At 37.1% G+C, this 24,243-nt stretch overlaps 1 protein-coding gene across 1 annotated transcript in view; it reads right to left on the reverse strand.

Moving 5' to 3' along the window:
* The window catches only part of PSMD1 (proteasome 26S subunit, non-ATPase 1), an 86,639-nt gene that overhangs the window by 55,370 nt on the left and 7,026 nt on the right, over nt 1-24,243 (reverse strand). The window contains exons 5-16 of the mRNA XM_043444831.1: nt 22,523-22,728; nt 16,068-16,211; nt 13,771-13,997; nt 11,931-11,991; nt 10,895-11,023; nt 9,310-9,398; nt 8,759-8,837; nt 7,983-8,156; nt 6,304-6,415; nt 4,701-4,897; nt 3,310-3,405; nt 1,226-1,290 (exon numbers count right to left, since the gene is read on the reverse strand). Coding sequence (XP_043300766.1) covers nt 1,226-1,290; nt 3,310-3,405; nt 4,701-4,897; nt 6,304-6,415; nt 7,983-8,156; nt 8,759-8,837; nt 9,310-9,398; nt 10,895-11,023; nt 11,931-11,991; nt 13,771-13,997; nt 16,068-16,211; nt 22,523-22,728 — 1,579 coding nt within the window. The remainder of the gene's footprint in view (nt 1-1,225; nt 1,291-3,309; nt 3,406-4,700; nt 4,898-6,303; nt 6,416-7,982; nt 8,157-8,758; nt 8,838-9,309; nt 9,399-10,894; nt 11,024-11,930; nt 11,992-13,770; nt 13,998-16,067; nt 16,212-22,522; nt 22,729-24,243) is intronic.

Genomic DNA, 24,243 nt, shown 5'->3' on the forward strand with positions numbered 1-24,243 from the left:
AATACACTGAAAGAGATTAGTATTTTGTTAAATAACCTCCTTCAACAAAACTGACTGGTGAAAGGAGAAACCTATTAGCATGCTATATGGATCTGTGCTTTGCTGTTTTAGTCAACATTTTTATCCAAAATAGGAAAAAAGTATTTAGTGTCTGCAGTAAACGGCTAACTTTCTATCTTGCATCTTAGAGAAGGCCTTCTAACCAGTTCAGTGGATGTTGAATGAATATTCATTGGAAAAAATATTTATGTATACATATTATTTGTTGAATTACATTATTATCTTTACAACAAAGGTTCATTTCAGGAACTTGGGGTAGAAAATCTGCACCAGAGACTAAAAGAACATGAAACTCATCTTACTTGTCCTTCAGATTCCCACCCCTACATTATGGTATAATTTCATCACAATATCCAAAAAAAAAAAAAAAAAAGAGTATCCAATATCCAGCAGTATCCAAAAAAAGGGCTGAAAGAAGTACTTTTAATTTTCCTATGTTGCACTTTAAGATAAAGTACCTTAGTGAAAAGAAACTATGAGAGATCAGAGAGCAGAACTATTTTTAAGAGGTGTTACTGCATCTACCGCCACTATTAACAATTGCCACTACTCACACCCACTTGACTAGCACTTACTAGTGCCAGATACCATTCTAAGGGCTTTAGATATTATTAACTCACTCAACTGTCAAAAAACAGTCTTAGATACTATTACTCTGCCTCTTTTACAGATGAGGAATCTGAAATTCAAAGAGGCTAAGTAACAAGTTCTAAGTCACTCAGACTTTGAGTGACTCAGTAAGTGGCAGAGCCAAGATTCAATTCTGGCAGGCTGGTTCCAGAGTGTGTCCCCTGGATCACAACCATACTATAATGCCATGGGCATCTCACATCTGCAATTTTTTCATTCTTCTGCATTTTAACAAAGCCTATTACTTTTCACTCTCATTAAAGAGCTTTAAGAACTCTACATGCCTGTGTGAAAGACAGCATCCCATTTGAATTACCAATATATCAATGCATGGGAAGAGGACTACTACTTCTCAAATAGCATCCCAATCTCTGTAAACATACTGGTTTCTTTTTCAGAGGAACAACACTAACTCTATTATTAAATGGTCCACGTTCTGAACCTAGATAGATTTCTCAGAGAATCAGTTGCTATGTAACTACTAATTACAAATAGAAATGGAATATAAACAGAATCAGAAGTTAGAAATTATTACCTGAAGAGAATGAACCCAAGTGATTCTACTGCTGCCCTCCTGACGTCATCATTAACATCACTTACCTAGGAAAAATTTCAAAGGATGATTTCATTATATACTACATGCATTCTATTACTACAAAATGATTGTAGTATTACACGAATTCTATTACTAGAATAAACTGATATGAGTGGCCCACATAATTTTAATGTAATTAGATCTCATTTGTATATTACCATAGCTATCTTCCTATTCAGTTTCACTTTCAGCAGTTTCAGTTACCCACAATCAACTGTGGTCTGAATTTATTTATTGAATGGAAATATCCAGAAATAAACAACTCACAAGTTTTAAACTGCATGCATTCTGAGTACCGAGATGAAATCTCACGCTGTCCCACTCTGTCCCACCTGGGATATAACTCATCCTTCTGGTCAGTGTATCAAGCTGTATTTGTCATTCACCCATCAGTCACTTAGTTACCCACTTAGTTATCAGACCCATGGGGTATTACAGTGCTTATATTCAAATAAGGGTTCCCTGGTAGCTCAGCTGGTAAAGAATCTGCCTGCAATGCAGGAGACCCTGGTTCGATTCCTGGGTAGGGAAGATCCCCTGGAGAAAGGATAGGTCACCCACTCCCGTATTCTTGGGCTTCCCTGGTGGCTCAACTGGAAAAGAATCCACCTGCAATTCAGGAGACCTGGGTTAGATCCCTGGGTTGGGAATATCCCCTGGAGGAGGACATAGCAACCCACTCCAGTATTCTTGCCTGGAGAATTCCCAGGGACAGAGGGGCCTAGTGGGCTGCAGTTCATAGGATCACAAATAACCTCTAGTTTACTTAATAATGGTTACTTAAAGTTTATTATTGTTTACTTAATAATGGTTAAGTTTATTTAGTAACTTACATTATTTAATGTACTTAATAATGGTTTACTTAATAAAGGTTATATTAGTTTACTTAAAATGGCCCCAAAGCACAGAAGTAGTGATACTGGCAATTTGAGTATTCTCTTACTATGCCTACTTTATAAATTAAACTTTACTACAAGTATGGATGTATATAGGTATATGAAAAAACATAGTATATGTTTCAGTACTATCCATGGTTTCAGGCATCCATTGGTTGTCTAAGAACATATATCCATGTATAAGGTGGGGGGACTACTATATTCCTCTATTAGAATGTCTTACCCAAATTTAGAAAGATTCATCTAAGAATTTATTCATTTCAAGACTTAAAAGCCTTTACAGCTTGGTGAAGTTTAAGATTCAGGGGTAGTTTTAAAGATTATTTCAGCTGTACCATAGCATTTATGGCCCACACCAAAAATCTAATCATTCCTTCAATGTTGTTTTAAAAAAAAAATATGCCCTAAACTTAAGCAAAAGACAAACATCTAGAACATACCACATGTTGCATTGATAAATAATAAATTGCTAATAAATACTGGGTGATGTGAACATCTCTAGGAAGAAAAAAATAATAATAGTACTAAACCCTTTCTTGCATGGGAAGATGACCTTGGGTATACCTTCTCCCAGCACCAAGACGGTAGAAATGTACTAGGTGAAGACATATGGAATGTCCACTGTGTCATCAGACAACATCATTGAAAAACTACCCCTGGACTGGGTGACTATGAGTGGAAAAGTCTACTGGAAAACACGGGCACTGGCTCTCCTGTGCAGTGTGTCTCCTGTCACAGAGCATGTCCCTCAGGGTTACCTGGAAGCTAACTTCACAGGCTGTAAAAAGAAGTTGTTTCTAATATTCATCAGATTACCCTACCTTGGGGTGGCTACACACATTCACATGGTCTTGTCTCTTACTAACGAGTGTTTCCCCTGGAACAGAGTTTCAGAAGGTGCCCTGAATGACTTTAAGGACTTCTACGCAAATAAGACACACCGTTATCTGGAAAAGCTAAGTGAACCTGGTGCTCGGTTATGGCTGACTGTATTCAGTGGAAAAAAATATGAATCTGAGACCACTGGTGGTGATTATGTGGTGTGGGTGTTGCAGTCATCAACACATTGAGGGTCCATCTGCAAACTTTCCCTTCCATCTCTATATAAGAAAGGGTTAGAATACTTACAGCAACATGTAGCAGGCGTCGAATAGCTTTGTTGTTACCTGAGCCACAATAAGCCATGGCTACGGTATACATTCCAGATCGTCGAAGAATTGGATCCTAAGAAATAATTCAACATCATCAACTTATTTCAAATAGTTAACGTTCTTACAGGCTTAGTTGCATCCATCAGGGGAGCTGGTTTTAGGCAGAAAATGAACTAAAAGAGAACTGATTTGTGGTTGGTAGTTTTCTAAACAATGGGGAAATTAAAGGCTCTAACATGGGAATAATTAACTACTTCTAATTCCCAGTATTCTGTGCAACATACCTATGCTGCCTCACACTTTTTAGGACGTATAAGCTCAAGCCCAATACCAAACGCCCTATGATTCTTTCATTTGTCAAACAACAAAGAAGCTTGCTTCTAATTCTACATTCTAATTTGCTTTTTACCTTATCACTTAATTCTTGGGCACTGAGCAATGAGTGGAAGAGATATGAAGTTTGATGGCTGAGCAAAATAATTAGTAGTTTTATCAATAAACTATAGGAGTGGATATTTTTTTTATCAGATTACAGAGGACAGTACTGTTTACCACTGTCTACCTACTATATGCAATATAGTAAAAATCGTTTCACTGCTGTAAAAACAAGACACACACACACACACATCTTGTTTTTTGTTTTTACAACAGTAAAACAATTTTTACTATATTGTATATGGTAGGTAGACAAGACAGGGGCTTCCCTCGTGACTCAGTTGGTAAAGAATCTGCCTGCAGTGCAGGAGACCTGGGTTCGATCCTCAGGTCAGAAAGATCCCCTGGAGAAGGAAATGGCAACCCACTCTAGTACCCTTGCCGGGAGAGTTCCATGGACAGAGGAGCTGGGCAGGCTACAGTCCATGGGATCGCAGAGAGTCGAACACGATTGTGTGACTAACTTTCACTTTTCAGTTTTTCACAAACAAGACAAAAGGCAAAGGAAAAAAAAACTTGTCCAAATAAATAAGTACAGAGAAGGTCACTGTTTTGTGATGAAAAAACAATGAAGCAAACTTTGTATCCTATTAAATGACTATGAAATCATCCCCAAAATATTATTTCTAAAATTAACTTACAATTTCTAAAGAACTTTTCTAAATCTGCTTATTTGAAAACCACCGAAGTCTTAATTAAATTTAAAATTCTCAAATTAGCCCTGCTCACCTCTTCTAATTAGTGTTTTTCTTGCCTAAATTTTATTAGGCTTTATATATCTTTCGAGAAGTTTCATTGATTAATGTACCTAGGAGTTCTGATGGAAACAGAGATAATTTCTAGTCAAGGTTAAGTGTTTCTGTAAATGCTGGATATAACAACTGGAGGGTGAGAAAAAGCAGGGAGGAAAGGATGAATAATATGTGATCTCACCTTATCACGGCAGAGAGATTCAATGAGAGCATCAGCCTCTTCCATCCTCCCGTACATCACTAATGCAATGCCAACTGCAAGACCACGGAGAATCTTCTCATGTTGAGTTTCCTGTGCATAGCCGACCATGTCCTCAATAGCCTGGGCATTTTTAGAGCCCAACATAACCAAACCTAGGGCCAGGCCAGCTGCTTCCCCTAGTGAGTAGAAAGCAAAACATTAAATAATAAGAGTTAAGTATGTAAATAAAACATATTCTACTGGAAGTGCTAATTATTAACAACTATCAACTATCAAAATAACCATCAGCTTCTGCAGCATTTTTTTTCAAGTCATCAGATATAAAGGAGGATAGTTCATAAGGAAGTCCACCCATATATTTATAGCTATTTTCCTTTTAAACTGTGATAGGATACACCACGAAATCCTGCAGTGATTTCAAATGAGATACTATGGCAATATTTTTTCTACATTATCACCAAGCAGTATAGATAGTCCCAGGATACAAGGCGATCACTCTAATAAATTTCTATTTGCTAAAGTCAGTAATATAGACATATACACAAGATATACTATTTTTAGAAGCCTATATATCACAAAACATATTTTTATAAGATGAATTTGATAAATGTGGCAAAATTAACTCCCTCTACAAGTAAAGCTGGAATTAAGATTGCCAGGAGAAATATCAATGACCTCAGATATGCAGATGACACCACCCTTATGGCAGAAAGTGAAGAGGAACTAAAAAGCCTCTTGATGAAAGTGAAAAAGGAGAGTGAAAAAGTTGGCTTAAAGCTCAACATTCAGAAAACTAAGATCATGGCATCTGGTCCCATCACTTTCATGGGAAATAGATGGGGAAACAGTGGAAACAGTGTCAGACTTTATTTTTCTGGGCTCCAAAATCACTGCAGATGGTGATTGCAGCCATGAAATTAAAAGACGCTTACTCCTTAAAAAGAAAGTTATGACCAACCTAGGTAGCATATTTAAAAGCAGAGACGTTACTTTGCCAACAAAGGTCCGTCTAGTCAAGGCTACGGTTTTTCCACTGGTCACGTATAGATGTGAGAGTTGGACTGTGAAGAAAGCTGAGTGCTGAAAAATTGATGCTTTTGAACTGTGGTGTTGGAGAAGACTCTTGAGAGTCCCTTGGACTACAAGGAGATCCAACCAGTCCATCCTAAAGGAGATCAGTCCTGGGTGTTCACTGGAAGGACTGATGCTGAAGCTGAAACTCCAATACTTTGGCCTCCTCATGTGAAGAACTGACTCATTGGAAAAGACCCTGATGCTGGGAGGGATTGGGGGCAGGAGGAGAAGGGGACGACAGAGGATGAGATGGCTGGATGGCATCACCGACTTGATGGACATGAGTTTGAGTAAACTCCGGGAGTTGGTGGCGGAGAGGGAGGCCTGGCGTGCTGCGATTCATGGGGTCGCAAAGAGTCGGACACGACTGAGCGACTGAACTGAACTGAACTAACAAGTAAAGAAATCTATTAGATTTTTAAGAGACCACAAAATACAGGCAGAAAACAAATGTTACAGTTACATTACTTAATCCTAGAGTATGTCATCTTTGGAAAGAATCACTTACCTGTCACAGCATCATCCTGATAGAGGTTTGTTTTCAGCAAATCATACACATCCTGGCGTGCGGTCCCCATGGCAGCCAAACCAAGGCCTAGACTGCCACCATGCCGAACAATCTAGAGAAAAAGCATGGGCTCCATTTATCTGGTACACTGCACTTAAAATCCAACCTTTCATTCTACTTTCAAAATATACTGTGCTGTTGGCATGGAGAGCAGCTGGCCTAGTGAATATTATCAAAAGATAAAGAGGGTCAATGATAACCTTACAATTTCAGTTTCAAAAGAATGCTGCCTGCTGATATAAAATAATGGCAAGTTAAGGAAATAAAAACAAAGTGGAGACAGTACAGCTCTCTTTTAATAAGTTTACACGAGAAGGGGAGGAGAAAAATGACAACTAAAAGACAGAACCAACTGGCAAGAAAAGAGTTTTAGGATAGGTGAATATGCTTATGAACTGAAGGAGGAAGCATAGAGGAGAAAAAGGATGTAATGGAACATGGTAGGAGAAAGTGGCGTCAAGAGCAAAAGTTAGGCTTTATTTGGAGAGTATTTGTGTGATGATGTTACTTTTGAATGCACAGTATCCTTTTATTAGTGACAGTACCCCAGTTCTGCTTGGGGAATATTCCTCCCTACTGGTTCAAATCTTGGTGAGATTGTCATTGAAAATAAACTCTCTTATTCCCCTGGGGAAAGTGTGGGCCTGTGACTCTAGACAGGCCAATCAGATGCTCCTCTGGAATTTTAATCTTTCTTAAGTGGAATAACCCAAGGACCAAAAACATTTCAAGTTCATTCATCCTGACAGTAGAGCCCCGAAGAGACCATTCCATTAGTTCCTATTACCAAGATTCCTAGAATCACCCTTTTTAACCTCTGTGAGAACTAGTTCACCAGCTTTTCCTTTAATTATATAAGCTAGTTGCAATAAACTCCTTGTTTAAGTTGGTCAGCAGAGGTTTTTGTTGCTGGTAATCAAAAAGCTTTACCTGATAAGAAAATTTTTACCTGAGACCACCAGAAATTTAAGGCAGAGATATCTATAAATTATGTAAGATTTGTGGATGGGGGCATATTAGCTGAGACAGACCATCCTACTGATCTCAGTCTTTTCACTGAAGTAGGACAAAGTTTTCTGGCTCACTGAGCTACTCTCCCAATAGCTTTCTAATAGAGACTACTCTAACATAAAAGTTTAAAAAGTCTAAAATCCTATGTCATGGCTCCTTAAAATAAAAACAGGGATGCTTAATAAGTTTTTCCAAAAGAGTTACATTTAAAGATCACCATAAAGATAACACAAGCAAGAATTCTGATTCCCAAAATACTATAGGCAATTTTGGAGGGGCTTTAGTTTCCTATAAAATAACAGAAAATCACTTATGTAACATAACAAGACTCTGAAGTGTCTTACAATGCATACAATGTATATTTTATAAAAATCTGATACTTTATTTCACTTTTCACAGATAAGGTTTAAGGGACTGGAAACACAATTTTAGCTTATAGAGGAGGAGAGGAAATTACCTTTAAAAGATTCTATGAAAATAGTACTTTAGATCTGGGAATGTAGATTTGGGAATCCTACAAGATTTCTATTCACTGAAATAATTTGGCAAATATAATGTTTCCCTCATTCTTAAGTAATGGGAATTTAGTTGTGCATTCTAATACTTACGTCATTGCTGGCATTCTTGAGCTGGTTAAGCAGATAGTCAATTATATCACCACCATGATTGGCATGAATGAGACCTAGTGCATAGAGACCTCCACCTTCCTGATAGGCTGACCCTGGAGAGGTGTCCTTGGGAAGGTATGTTGCCATTAATTGTAATGCTTCCTTCTCATGACCCTGTAAATGTGAGCCACCACAGAGGTGTCAGTAAAAGAAAGAGAAAAACATTTTCTATGACTACGGCTTTTTCTCCAGAGTGAAGGAGGAAGTGGAGTTCTCTCCTAAGCAACTTTATCACTCACAGGAGAAGATAGCTTTTAAGTGATCCTGAAATCACATCCTAGTTAGAAACAAATGCTTCCATTCCCCTCCTTTGTTTTATAACATTTCCCCAAATTTATCTTAGACTCTGCAAACAATTATTTCAATTCATCTTTTAAGAAATGGCTTAGTCTTCACACAAAAAAGATTTCTACTTTTTATTTAAAAAAAAAAAACAAAACCCACACATTTCTTATTTACTTTATCCTCCCCTGTATAAGGACTGATCTAATTTAACAAAATGTACTTGTCAGTGCATTATAGTAAACATGTTTCTCTATTTTTTTTTTTGACTGCACTACATGACATGTGGGATCTTAATTCCCTGGTCTGTCCACTGACTTGGATGCCCAGAGTTTCAAGCACTGGACTTCCAGGAAAGTCCCTATTTTTTGTTCCTTAACTCCGAAAAATTGCTTCTGTTCTGATGCCTACTCACAGAGATAAGTATATATTACCTTATGAATTACACCCAAACTGGCTGTAGCTGTAAATTTTGCCCAATTAGTGGCTCTGGCTAACCATTCCAAGTTATCTCTGTAAGAAAACAAAATTTAGCAATATTATTGAAATGAATTTCATAAAGCTCTTTATAACACTAAAGTCAAAGCTCTAACATTTTTACCTTGAACTGTTAAAAATAATTTTACTTTATGGATTTCAAGTTACTGATGATTCTGTTTTACCTCTTAAGGCCTCTTAATATTCTGAGGACTTTCTAAAAACGCACATGTAATTACATTATGAACAAAAGCAAAATTGTATCAAACTTCAGAGCTTAATATATTTCATTCAAAAATCTGTATTCAAGGCAACTAATGAAGAAAATTAATTTTACCTCAAAACAGGTAGGTATATGCAATTTAAAAAATTTATAAAATAGCAAAAGTAGAATTTAAAATTCAGGACTGGCAAGCAGGTAAAGTTTCCCACATCCATGTAATAGTGCCAACAGAGTCTCTGTCAGAGACACTTTTAAACCGAAGGGGGAGCCTACGAGTACATTTACCTAAGAAACTGGTCACTGGTAGTGCCACAGTGCATAAAAGAGTTTGCTATGACAGTTGCCGTATGACAGACAGAATTCCTTACTGCATCCTAAAAAACAAACACAGATATTCATCATTTGTATTCATACAAATGCAAGCTTGCATGTAAACACACAATAAGAAGCACTATTTTGTGATGAAAACATGAATAAACTGAATTTGCATTTAAAATATGAATCTTGGAAATTTCTTTATAAAGATTAAATAACTAGCTTATTAGAAAACAGCAAGTCAAAAGTTTTATTTGTGGTCTTAACTTGAGGTCAATTTCAGGTAAGACTTTAATAGTAGATATTCTAATTGTTAGTTTCTAAATAGTTTGCCATTTCTCTTTGATATCCTGCTCAAGGTCTCCAAGAATGGATGTAACTTGAGGAGCAATGGTATACCTCTTCTGGCACTGTACCTCTGGCAGTCACCAAAGCAATTTTGTTTAATTTGATTGCACTATAAAGATAAGCATCAGAAAACTGTCATAAATGCAAATTTTTCTCTTGCACACTTATAAAAATTATTTTAAAAATCTAGAGAAGCATGATTACATATACCTCAATCAAACAACTTCATATTAATGAAATAGTATATGATTATATAAAATGACTTTGTGAAAGGATTTGGGTAAATAACACAGGCAAGGCAGGAAGATTTTTCATAGTATGTATCTTTTCATATTAAAATTTTTTTGGAACCAGATGAATAGACTATCTGTTCAAAAATTAAAATGAACAATTGTCAGGATGAATATCTCAGTAAAGGTTACAATATCAAGGTTAAGAACCCCTGTTCTCAAGAAGTCTGCAGTTCACTGGGAAAAACAAACACACAACCTATATTAATGCTCTGATTGTGGTATCTGTCCAAATGCCACCTGTACACATTCAAATAAAAGTTAGCTATTACCATATGTAAAATAGATAGCCAACAGGATTTGCCTTATGTCTCAGGAAACTCAAACAGGGGCTCTGTATCAACCTAGAGGAGTGGGATGGGGAGGGAGGTTCAAAAGGGAGGGGATATATGTATACCTTGAAGAAGGAAATGGCAACCCACTCCAGTATTCTTGCCTGGAGAATCCCATGGACAGAGGAGCCTGGCAGGCTACAGTCCATGGGGTCGCAAGAGTCGGACATGACTTAGTGACTAAAACCAAACCATATGTATACCTGTGGTTGATTCATATTGAGGTTTGACAGAAAACAACAAAATTCTGTAGAGCAATTATCTTTCAATTAAAAAATAAACAAATTTTTAAAAAAAGTTAGCTAAAAGAGTAGGGTTAAAAAAAAAAACACTAAACTTCCCAATGACAGACTAACACAAAAACAGGAGTTCAATCAGCATTAATTCTCTTTCTTCTTCAGTAAGAGCAAGTGTCTCTCCCATTGTTATTTTTTCAAAAATGTATTTCCGTGACAAAATGCAACAAATTATTCAATAAGAAACAAAATGCAACAAATTGTTCAATAAGAAACAAGTACTAAGTACTCATGGTCAACAAAGAAATAAATATAAGAAAAAAGCCTCCATTATAGATGAATTTTCTACCTTTGTGTTTTTTAGAATCATGAGATCTGTGTTATTGTTTCGTATTAAAAACTGTAGATGTAACTCAATAGCCATTTCACCACTTAGAATTTTAATCATTTTCAAAGTCTGGTCCTTGGGCTCTGGACTCTGCCAAAACAAACAAGAATGAAAATTATTACATTACTTAAATCCAGTAAACTGATTTTAATAGCCCTAAACCAGTGAAATATACACATAAAAAAACTAAACAAGCTTCCAATACAAAAAATTTTTAAAAAACCTGTAAAAGAGTAATGATGATATGCAGGGAACACTATTTTATACTTAGCCAACTCATAGTTTAGGTGAGAAACTCTCTCCTCAAAATTGAGAAAAAGCACCTTTAATCAACACATACATATGATCTCACGAATTATACCGAGCCACCAACACAACTTGTTCCAACCACAAGAAGAGTTGAAATTATAAATTTCAACCTGGTAACTAGAAACCAAAAATTCTGATGTAGGAAACATTACATCCAACAGACTACTGCTCTAATCCTTGCCTCACTCATAAGTACACTATGAATATTAAAAATAAAGACAACTAAACTGTCCTCTCTCTCTACAAATTGTCATTTACTTGTTAGAGGCCATAGTTTTTTCTCACCCTATGACATGTAATTCAGAGTTATTCTGAACAGAGTTCATTCTTCGGTAAGGATCTGAGGACTTTATTGCTTCTAAGTCAAGTGTTTTCTGGGATCAATCTTTTGCTTTTTACCTGTGCTGTGCAGCTTGTGGAATTTTAGTTCCTCACTCAACCAGGCAGTGAGCTCAGGCCCTCAGCAGTGAAAGTGCCAAGGCCTAACCCTGGACCACCAAGGAATTCCCTGGGATTAATCTTTAAAATTTTACTTTTTATAGAAAATCTATTTTTATAAAATAACTTTTATATCAAACTTAATAATAAACCTCCATAAAAGCAGGTATGTAACACTTTTAAGTAATTTACAATATAGTGTGGAAATATATGTTTAGATGGAAACCTCAACTTCAAAAAGCGCACTTACCACTTCTGGCGTCTTTCCTACAAGTACACTACCTGTCTTGTCGTCCGTTTCCATCGAGTCACTAAAACGAAGAGAACCAACAGTTATCAGTGTGATAAATCTTTTCTGAACGGTATCTGTGGGTGACTTTTTCTCTTTCCTTTTAATCAAACGGAAGATCTGAACCATGTCCATAATAAGTATTTTGCAAGGAAAAAACACTAAATAACTTTTAAAGTACTGCTGTTAAGAAACAGAAAAGACTGTAAAATAAGATGGAGGCAGTCCAGTTACCAAATTACCGTCAAATAATTTCATAAAACATGCAAAGCAACTAACTAGGTTAGCAAAAAAAGGACAATAAATACAACAAAACCAGGGAACAAAGTATCTCCCAGATTCTCAAAACAGAGCCACTACCACCAGCCACAAAACCAGCCTGAAGTAAAGCAGTCAGAGCCCCAACAACTCTTAAAACCGGCCGGCCAACACTCTCTTCTAGGTCAAAGCAAAACACAAAGGAGAAAATGCTGGGCATAGAATTCAAATTAAGAAAGCAGAAACAAGGGAAAAAGAAGGCCAAAATGAAAGTGAGAAAGGAAACAGAGCCAGGAGATCTCACAACATAAGACACCATTCTGTTTAAAACTCCACAAACAGAACAGAAGAGGAAGTTCTAGAGGACAGTGAAATTAGAAAAACTATCCTAAACAAGCCTCCTTTGTAAATACTTAGGAAAACTAATTTCAGTAAAGATAAACTACAGGAAAGGATCAAAGCAAAATCCCATTCAATATTATTAAAAAATTATTTGAAAAGAGTTAAAGACATGAATAAAATTATACAAGATATAAAATAATATTACATATCAGAAATGAAACAACAGAACTAGGGAAAAATTAGAAATGGAAAAAGAAAAATAATTATTTCACAAATGAAGATCAATTCAGAGAGAACACAAGAGCAAATAAATATAAGAAAAAAGAGAAGGTAAGAAGAAAGAAAATTTTAAATCAAAAAGAAATAAACTAAATGTTATTATCCCATAATTAAGAACAAAGTAAGGATGCTCAAAAATCCTAACCAATGCAGAAAAATAAAGGGAGAAAAGATATCAAAATTATAAAGGAAGAAGTAAAACTGTTTCTGCTCACAGATGACATGATTCCTATGTAGAAAGTTCTATAAAGGGATCTATAAAAAAAATTTAGTCGACCCTCTAAATGACTTAAACAAGGTTGTGGGATTCAATTTTAATATACAACGATCAAATATAATTCTACATATTAGCAACAATCAATTTAAATTGAATTGAAACTTAAACATACCACTTACAATAGTATCAAAAGACATAATATACTTAGGAATAACTTTAGGGGAAAATGTACAAAAGTCCTGTACTAAAATCTACAAAATAATGTTGAGAAAAAAATTTTTAAAAACCTAGATAAATGAAGATTACTGGACTACATCAATTTTTATTAGTTCTAATAAGAGCATAAAAAAGCTAGGAATGTTTCTACCTGTAAAATATCTAACCCAAACACCTAAAATCTAGCCCAACCTACCCCACCTGAGATTTTTTAATTTACTTGATTAGAAAGCATGCAGGACCCACACCCTCCCCATCAGACAACCACTTTCATTGTTTCCAGAAGGGTCCATTTTTTTTTTTTTTTTTTCATTTTCCTTAATGTGCCCAGCAGAGTGCAAAACAGAGCAATAGTCTTCTTAAGAGTTTACAACCTACGAAATCTAATGGTATTTATTCTTAGACTACGTTGTCTAGAAATACTATATCTACTCCCCAAATAAGTTAAAGATAGCTGGGTTAGTTCTATGCAGAAACAGATAGGCGTACCTTTCTCTCTCTGATCCTGGAACAGTGCCCGTGTTGGTGGACCCAGGCACAGAAGCAAGAGGGGTGCCAACAGTTCGAAGATTCTGGATTACAGATGACAGAAACTGCTGGCTAGCACTTTCATACAAATCAAAACAAATCTGATAGGCCATCAGGAGGTTGTCTTCCTTTACCAGTTTTTCTAAGATATCACTCACGGCCTGAGGATCATCTAAGAAAATTAGGCACTGAAATGCAGATAAAGAACAATTACATAATAATTGAAAACTTGGTCTATAAGATACTTAAAGACTTACAGTCAACAACACAGGAAACCATAAATAAAAGTGAAGGCAAACTGCAGCAAACTATCTAGTCTAATAATAGCATTCCATTTCTCATCCTGGCACCAGAGTTTTCCTGAAAGTAGAATCTGCCTTCTATAAGAAAGTCCATACAAGTTATGCTCACGGCTCCTAATACTGTGCCTGGCAATTAGCAATACTTAACTGGTTGGTGAATGAATCCTGACTTCTTTAAAACTTACTCATAAATCACTATCAAGTGCTCTTTTACTTCTAATTTCTGCTTTACCATCAATTGTAGGAGACATTCATTTATTCATTCATAACGCACTGTATTGTGCTGGGCTAGGACAAGAGGCACTGAAATGAACATTCTGAAGCATTTCTCTTACTACTGTTATGATCTGCCACATGTTTTAACAAAAGCCATCCAAAAAATTTAGGATATTTAAGAGTTCAATTTAAAGTGTTTTCTTAAATAGCAAATAACTCAATTTCAAAATGAACACATTAATTAAAATTATTGTAATCTAAGAATAGGAAATTATGGAAACAAAATAAATGACCAGTAACAGGAGACTGGATAAAAAAGGCAAAGAACACCCACTGAATGACTACTGCATAATCAAGAAAGAATTTGTACAAGAGTTTGTGAAGAGTTAAAACATGGAAAAAACATTAAACTGAAGGACATACATAATTTATAGTTTGCTTTCAGGGAAGGGAACTTGGGAGCCAAAGGGAGAAGTGGCAAGAAGACTTTTTACTATACACCCCTTGGTTCCTCATGAATTTTGAATCATGTGAATGTAATATCATCTGTTCAAAAATAAATTTTAAAAATGTAAAATTCAAAAAAATTTTTTACAGGGACAAGGAATAAAATAGCTAAAATAAATAAAATTACTTCTGGGAAATAAAACTGAAATACACTGAGAAAAGAAGGCAGAGGACTATTGTTTTTCATGTAACTTTTAAAAAACCATTTAAGAAACTATTAAAAACTATTTAGAAGCAAACAAAACTCAAAAAAACTATATAGAGAAAAGTGAAAGGACATATACTAAAATGTTAGCAGATTTCAAGTGACAATAAGGTGGATGTTTTTCCTTCCAACTTTCTCTGTGTTTCACACTTGCTTTAAAAAGCTTCAAAAACTATACATAAAACAGATGAGCAACAGAAGGCAGAGAACTATATTCACTATCTTGTAATACCCTATAATGATTTTTTTTTAAAAAAAGCATTCAAAAAAGGATGTATTAATCTAAATCTTAAATATGTATAGAGGATAGAAACACATATTGAGAATACATTATAGTGAACAAATAAAAAAATGTGTGATAAAATGCTATACTCTAAGCAGAATACAGAAAATTTACAGTGTGGTAACTTTTAAAAAGCAAACTGAGCATTTCCAGTCAATAAAAATACAATCCAGTCATTGAGAAGAATGAGGTAGCTCCACATGTTTTTGGAGGAAAACATCTATGAATCTTTTAACTGGAAAAATGCCCAGGGAAAGGGATAGATACACATTTCATTTTATGTATTTTCTGCACTGTCTTAATTTTTTTAACATATGCAAGGAAATCCATACATGAAAAGAGATAAAGAAAATACCCAAAGGTTCTGGTTGTGTTTGAGAAATGAAACCAAAGATAATCTTTATCCCTGAAATTCTTTTAGAATGACATAACATAGGTACTGTTTTTATCTTTTCTTCTACTTATTTTTTTTTAACCTCATTTCCAAAAATTTCCTTAAATGCCTGGATTATTTTCAAAATGAAAAAAACACAAGGAATACATTATAACAAAATAGCTTTTTAGTTTTGAGAGCTTCAGTTTTTTTAATCAGTAAAATAGAACATAAATACACACCTTATCTTCACAGGGCTGTTGTAAAGATCAGTTGAGATGTATGTATGAAATTACAGTGATGTGAGGAGGTCACACACATGAGGTAGTGAGGCATTACCTGGTAATATAGTGTAAAATAATATGCTATTACCTGACAAACATTGATGAAATCAGGTTTCTCTAAATTCATGTAGATTTTAACTAGGACTCTCAGTACTTTATTCCGAAACTGTTTGTTCTGCATTAAAGACATGCAGAGCTTCAAGCTATAAGCCAGCATTCCTGGGACATCATTCTGAAAGAGGTAATTTGAAGAGACATCATTATTTAGTTACTGAAGCATGTTTATTTAGAAATCAAATTATTTTAATCAATATTCTTTAGTCATTCTAGGCAGCTAAAGCTTTATTTGCTACTTAAATAAAATTTAAAATTTTTAACTATTTTAGATGAAAATCTTAAAAGAAAATTATCTACTTCCCTGTCTTCATGAAAAAATGGGTTGAAAACAAGTATTTAGTGTTCATCCAGGATCATCACTATATGAACACAGTATACTATAACAGAGTGGTGCTGTTAATTATTATAAAAAGATCTACACAACTGTCCATATACCAAGCACACAACCTAGCTAACCCTCAGGATTTATCTCCTATACTCAGTGGCCAGGAACACAGGACGAAAGAACTGTTCTCTAGCTCTGAGTGACTCAAGCTCTGAGTGCTGTCACCTCTAACTGGCACTCTCCTGAGGCAGTTTTGACTCCTGACTATTTATGTTTACCTTGTGGTTCTTCAAGGAACCTGAATTTTGAGATACCAACCTATAAAAGTTCTTCAGCATAAACAAGCATGCTGAAGAGCTACAGGAGTATTTCTTAAAACTGGAGTTGAGAAATTCAAAATTCAAAAAAATTCACTAATTGAGAAAGACTTTTTGTTTTGCATCCCAGTATTCATAGCGGTGTTATTAATAATAGCCAAGATATGGGAGCAACGTAAGTATCCATCAACAGATGAATGGATAAAGATATGTGTGTCTACATATATATGCCCCCCCACACACATATATATGCACACACATATGTATATATACAGTGGAATACTACTCAGTCATAAAAAAGAAATGAAATCTTGCCATGTGCAGCAACATGGGTAGATTTGAAGCGCACTATGCCAAGCAAAATAAAGTCAGATAGAGAAAGACAAATACCACACGGTATCACTAATATGTAGAATCTAAAAAACACAACAAACTAGTGAATCAAATAAAAAACAAAAGCAGACTCCCAGATATAGGGAACAAACTCGTAGTTATCAGAGGGGACAGGGAACGGGGAGGGGTGATAGAAGAGTTGGGGATTAAAAGGGGTTAATATAGGATTATACAGAATGCACACAAAACCTTTGAAAAATTATAAATTGCTATAGAATTTAAAGAAAGTTAACATTCAATGTTACTTTGAGCTACTCCATGCTCCAGAGCAGGAGGGCCGACAAGAGCTACTCCACATTCAAGGTCAGGAGGGGCGGCCCTGAGGAGATACCCCTCGTCCAAGGTAAGGAGCAGCGGCTGCGCTTTGCTGGAACAGCGGTGAAGAGACACCCCACGTCCAGGGTAAGAGAAACCCAAGTAACAGGGTAGGTGTTGCGAGAGGGCATCAGAGGGCAGACACACCGAAACCATAATCACAGAAAACGAGCCAATCTGATCACAGGACCACAGCTTTGTCTAACTCAGTGAGACTGAGCCATGCCGTGTGGGGCCACCCAAGACGGACGGGTCATGGTGGAGAGGTCTGACAGAATGTGGTCCACTGGAGAAGGGAATGGCAAACCACTTCAGTATTCTTGCCTTGAGAACCCCGTGAACAGTATTAAGAGGCAAAAAGATGGGACACTAAAAGATGAACTCCCTAGGTCGGTAGGTGCCCAACATGCTACTGGAGATCAGTGAAGAAATAACTCCAGGAAGAATGAAGGGAAGGAGCAAAGCAAAAACAATACCAAGTTGTGGATGTGACTGGTGACAGAAGCAAGGTCCAATGCTATAATTGCACAGGAACCTGGAATGTTAGGTCCATGAATCAAGGCTAACTGGAAGTGGTCAAACAGGAGATGGCAAGAGTGAACGTTGACATCCTAGGAATCAGTGAACTAAGATGGACTGGAATGAGTGAATTTAACTCAGATGACCATTATATCTACTACTGTGGGCAGGAATCCCTTAGAAGAAATGGAATAGCCATCATAGTCAACAAAAGAGGCCGAAATTCAGTACTTGGATGCAATCTCAAAAACAACAGAATGATCTCTGTTCGCTTCCAAGGCAAACCATTCAATATCACGGTAATCCAAGTCTATGCCCCGACCAGTAATGCTGAAGAAGCTGAAGTTGAACGGTTCTATGAAGACCTACAAGACCTTTTAGAACTAACACCCAAACAAGATGTCCTTTTCATTATAAGGGACTGGAATGCAAAAGTAGGGAGTCAGGAAACACCTGGAGTAACAGGCAAATTTGGCCTTGGAGTACAGAATGAAGCAGGGCAAAGGCTAATAGAGTTTTGCCAAGAGAACGCACTGGTCATAGCAAACACCCTCTTCCAACAACACAAGAGAAGTCTCTACACATGGACATCACCAGATGGCCAACACAAAAATCAGATTGATTATACTCTTTGCAGCCAAAGATGGAGAAGCTCTATACAGTCAGCAAAAACAAGACCAGGAGCTGACTGTGGCTCAGATCATGAACTCCTTATTGCCAAAGTCAGACTTAAATTGAAGAAAGTGGGGAAAACCACTTGACCATTCACTTATGACCTAAATAAAATCCCTTATGATTATACAGTGGAAGTGACATTAGATTCAAGGGATTAGATCTGATAGAGTGCTTGATGAACTATGGATGGAAGTTCGTGACATTGTACAGGAGGCAGTGACCAAGACCATCCCCAAGAAAAATGCAAAAAAGCAAAATGACTGTCTGAGAAGGCCTTACAAATAGCTGTGAAAAGAAGGGGAGCGAAAAGCAAAGGAGAAAAGGAAAGATATACCCATTTGAGTGCAGAGTTCCAAAGAATAGCAAGGAGAGATAAGAAAGCCTTCCTCAGCGATCAATGCAAAGAAATAGAGGAAAACAATAGAATGGGAAAGACTAGAGATTTCTTCACGAAAATTAGAGATACCAAGGGAACATTTCATGCACAGATGGGCTCAATAAAGGACAGAAATGGTATGGACCTAACAGAAGCAGAAGATATTAAGAAGAGGTGGCAAGAATACACAGAAGAACTGTACAAAAAATATCTTCAAGACCCAGATAATCATGATGGTGTGATCACTCACCTAGAGCCAGACATCCTGGAATGAGAAGTCAAGTGGGCCTTAGAAAGCATCACTGAGAACAAAGCTAGTGGAGGAGATGGAATTCCAGTTGAGCTATTTCAAATCCTGAAAGATGATGCTGTGAAAGTGCTGCACTCAATATGCCAGCAAATTTGGAAAACTCAGCAGTGGCCACAGGATTGGAAAAGGTCAGTTTTCATTCCAATCCCAAAGAAAGCTCAAACTACGGCACAATTGCACTCATCTCACACGCTAGTAAAGTAATGCTCAAAATTCTCCAAGCCAGGCTTTAGCAATATGTGAACCGAGAACTTCCAGATGTTCAAGCTGGATTTAGAAAAGGCAGAGGAACCAAACAGCAAATTGCCACCATCCGCTGGGTCATCAAAAAAGCAACAGAGTTCCAGAAAAACATCTATTTCTGCTTTATTGACTATGACAAAGCCTTTGACTGTGTGGATCACAATAAACTGTGGAAAATCCTTCAAGAGATGGGAATACAAGACCACCTGACCTGCCTCTTGAGAAACCTGTATGCAGGTCAGGAAGCAATAGTCAGAACTGGACATGGAACAACAGACTGGTTCCAAATAGGAAAAGGAGTATGTCAATGCTGTATACTGTCACCTTGCTTACTTAACTTACATGCAGAATACATCATGAGAAACGCTGGGCTGGAAGAAGCACAAGATGGAATCAAGATTGCCGGGAGAAATATCAATAACTTCAGATATGCAGATGGCACCACCCTTATGGCAGAAAGTGAAGAGGAACTAAAAAGCCTCTTGATGAAAGTGAAGGAGGAGAGTGAAAAAGCTGGCTTAAAGCTCAGCATTCAGAAAACTAAGATCATGGCATCTGGTCCCATCACTTCATGGGAAATAGATGGGGAAACAGTGGAAACAGTGTCAGACTTTATTTTTCTGGGCTCCAAAATCACCACAGATGGTGATTGCAGCCATGAAATTAAAAGACGCTTACTCCTTGGAAGGAAAGTTATGACCAACCTAAATAGCATATTTAAAAGCGGAGACATTACTTTGCCAACAAAGGTCCGTCTAGTCAAGGCCATGATTTTTCCAGTAGTTATGTATGAATATGAGAGTTGGACTGTGAAGAAAGCTGAGCACCGAAGAACTGATGCTTTGACCTGTGGTGTTGGAGAAGACTCTTGAGAGTCCCTTGGACTGCAGGGAGATCCAACCAGTCCATCCTAAAGGAGATCAGTCCGGGGTGTTCATTGGAAGGACTAATGCTGAAGCTGAAACTCCAACACTTTGGCCACCTGATGCGAAGAACTGACTCATCTGAAAAGACTCTGGTGCTGGGCAGGATTGGGGGCAGGAGGAGAAGGGGACAGAGAATGAGATCGCTGGATGGCATCACCGACTTGATAGACGTGGGTTTGGGTGGACTCCAGGAGTTGGTGATAGACAGGGAGGCCTGGCGTGCTGTGATTCATGGGGTCACAAAGAGTTGGACATGACTGAGCGACTGAAATGAACTGAACAATTAATGATAAAATAAAATTTATTTTGTAAGCAGGTTGTGACAAATCAGTGCACAGAAAATGAAATCAACTTAATAGGACTAAGATTTTTCAAAAAAATGAAGTACAATTTAAAAATATCATGATTACATTAGAAGCAGAAAAAGTAGGTATTATTTCTTCTTATGGGCTTCCCTGGTGGCTCAGACAAAAAGAATCTGCCTGCAATGCAGGAGACCTGGGTTCTATCCTTGGGCTGGGAAGATCCCCTAGAGGAGGGCATGGCAACCCACTCTAGTATTCTTGCCTGGAGAATCCCCATGGACAGAGGAGCCTGGCAGGTTACAGTCCACGGGGTCACAAAGAGTCGGACCCAACTGAGTGACTAAGCACAGCAGATTTCATCCTAAGTTACATCTATTAATATATGTACTTGTGCACTGGGAGACAAAGTAAGATGCACTTCCTACTCTGCTTTACTCTTTTTTTAAACATTTATCACCCCTTGACCTTACAGGGAACAGGAGTCACCGCCTATTCCCCTAGTGGATTATTCCACTTGAGCAGGAACTTTGTTCCTTGCTTCCCACTGTCATCTCCAATGCTGAGAACAATGTTGAATGAATAAAAGCAAGTATTTTAGTTTTAGTCACCTGAAGATAAGGAGTAACTACAACTGCACAAAAATCAAACAGCAAAAATAAGAGCCATTCTATGACACTGGGCCATTCATGTATTTACAGTCACTTAAACAAATCTTACCACTGCTGCTAAACGTTGCCTTAGGTTTGGGGACCCAGCGGTAAAAGAACCCGGCCTTGAGTAGGTTCTGATCTGGTGGACCAAGTTGGATCTAGGGGTTGAGAAGGATATGGCTGGCAGGGATTGACAGAAGGATCTGTAAACACATGACAGGTGAGCTGAACTATGAATCTTGAATGGGAATAAAGCAGGTAAGGAAAAGAAAAGGATGTTTTCCGGAGGGGCAGTATTTTTGGTAAGGGGAATGATGCTTGCTACACCTAGAAGAGACAAAGTCAAGATGGCTGGAGTACAAAACGCTAGCTCGTGGAGAAGGATGGGGGTGAGGCAGGCTAAGTGGGCACTTAACAGATCAATGTTCATTTAACTCAGGCTTGCACCTCTCTGACCACTTTGGTTGGTGACTTACAATTGTCATAATTATTGCAAAACACCCCCAAACTGGGAAAGTATAGTTTTAGCCATAATAAAGGCACTACAATAGTAGTTATCATTATAGTCTTCTTTGAAAGGGCAGAGGACTTCTCTGATGGTCCAGTGCTTAAGAATCTGCCTGCTAAGGCAAGGGTCACAGGTTCAATCCCTGGTCTGGGAAGATTCCACATGCCTGGGGAGAGCCACGGCCATGTGCCATAACAACTGAAGCCTGCACCCTAGAGCCTATGCCTTCTAATAAGAGAAGCCACTGCAATAAGAAGCCCAAGCACAGCAACTAGAGAAAGCCTAATTAAGACAACTTCCCCACGCAAGACCTCAAAGGAATAAAAGTGGTAAGACAAAGGAAGCTATTCAACAAGCACAGCCAAAGTTCCTTTATCAATATATTAAAATCATAAAAAATATAAAAAGACATATTTTAAAAATATAAAAATAATTTTTTTTCAAAAGACCATCGCATCTTATTTTATCTAAGCTAGTTTCTTTTCACTACAATTTTCAGTTTTAATAATTTGCTCTGCTGATTCTTCATCAATAAAAATCTCTAAAGTCACACCCTCTACCTACCGACTCAAGTATAGTCTTCTCAAAGACATCCAGTCTTCGTGTCTCCAGAGCAATGCCGATAGCTTGCTTATACTTGTGATCATCTAGACATCTTTGAAACATTTTATTCACAATGCCTTCCAATCTCTGGTCAATTGGTTTTTTTTCTCCTTCGGGCAAATCTGCATTTTCCACACATTGTTTGGTGTAGTGATCAATGCACTTTGCTATAGGGAAAATAAAATAACTGATTACCTTGTAAATTGGGCTGATACTACTAGAAAGGACAATACCTACATTTGTCACCATGAAAACCTATGGGATGACTGTAGAGTAATAAGTAAATTTCAAAATTTTTAAATGCTAGAAGTTATACCTTCAAACAATAGTTCCCTTCATAACAGTTACACTAATTCCATAAGCTGATATTATTTAAAACATTTCTATCTTGTTACTGTACTTCAACCAAAATTACATTATTCAACTTGGCCAAGCTGCTTATTTTACAGAGTTGGCTACAAATAGCTGACTGTTTCACTTTTCAAAAAACAAACACTTGTTGTCAAGAATATTAAAAACCCATTGTAGCAATTATCACGTGGCAATAAATTATCAGTCTTCACATTAATGAAATTATTAGCTCCTTGAGAGTAGAGCCTGCCTTAATCATCTTTGTAGAGTAATGGTGAAACGACCTGAAATGTGCCACTGGTCCTAAAGGCAATCCCAAAGATTTCCAAAACCTTTTCCAGCAATCAGTTAAAATATTCACTGCCTCAATGTGAGGTAGGGTGAACCTTTCTCACATATTTCCCCTCTCCCCCAAACAGAGAGTATGAAAATTCATGCAGTGGTGCACATGCACAATTTGGCTTTCACATTTCACAATGATTTGGATGAAAGGGGAGGAAGTATCATGTTTACAACTTATACTACTTTACCATCGTACCATAAACTTGTTAAGAGCAACCAAAAAGGGAAATTACCCTAAGACTTCTTCCAGCTTCGTAAGGTAGATAGCCACTCAAGCTAAATGAGATATACAACAGTTATCCTCTCTATAACTCACTGGCTTGTCACTCTCCTTTTCAAAGAGAAAGGTACAAGGAAAAGATTAATGAGTTGCAAACTATAGCCTTAGCAAACAGAAACAACTGAACGAGCATGAAGAACTGCTGGTCGACTACAGGGCCCATGTCAATGGGGCTACATTCAGGGGAAGCAGAACACTTTTCTAAACTGGAATAGACCAGGTTCAGGATCCATCCAGGAAGAATTAGACAGGTTCAGGTAGAGTTAGAAGAACAAAGTGGCAGTCACAATGCAGACCTTAAACAATTTTCATTGCAGAAAATCTTCACCAGGTCCCAATAGGAGCTTTTTGAACCAAATGTAGTTGCAAGGAAACATTACCCCTGTCTCACCAGAGAGGAATCTCAGATTTAATAATGGAGGAAGAAAAATGTTACCTTCTAAGTTTCAAATGAGACTCATGCTCTCACTTACCAGGTATATACTAACTGTAGTCTCCTTTCTAGCTAAAGTCTTATTATAATTGGGAGAAAATTTTTAGCCTTGGGTTTTCTGAGTGTACTGCTTACGACACTTATTTAAGGTCCTAGGAAGGTGTTCCTAAATTCTAATTTATGTACCTTTTCACAGATCTCACTGACATTATGAAAAAAAAAAAAAAATCCATTCTAATAGTCCCAAGAAAACTAGAAGGGTGAACCCCATTTCTA

The sequence above is a fragment of the Cervus canadensis genome, chromosome 24 (genome assembly GCF_019320065.1).
Source record: "Cervus canadensis isolate Bull #8, Minnesota chromosome 24, ASM1932006v1, whole genome shotgun sequence".
Lineage (NCBI taxonomy): Eukaryota > Metazoa > Chordata > Mammalia > Artiodactyla > Cervidae > Cervus > Cervus canadensis.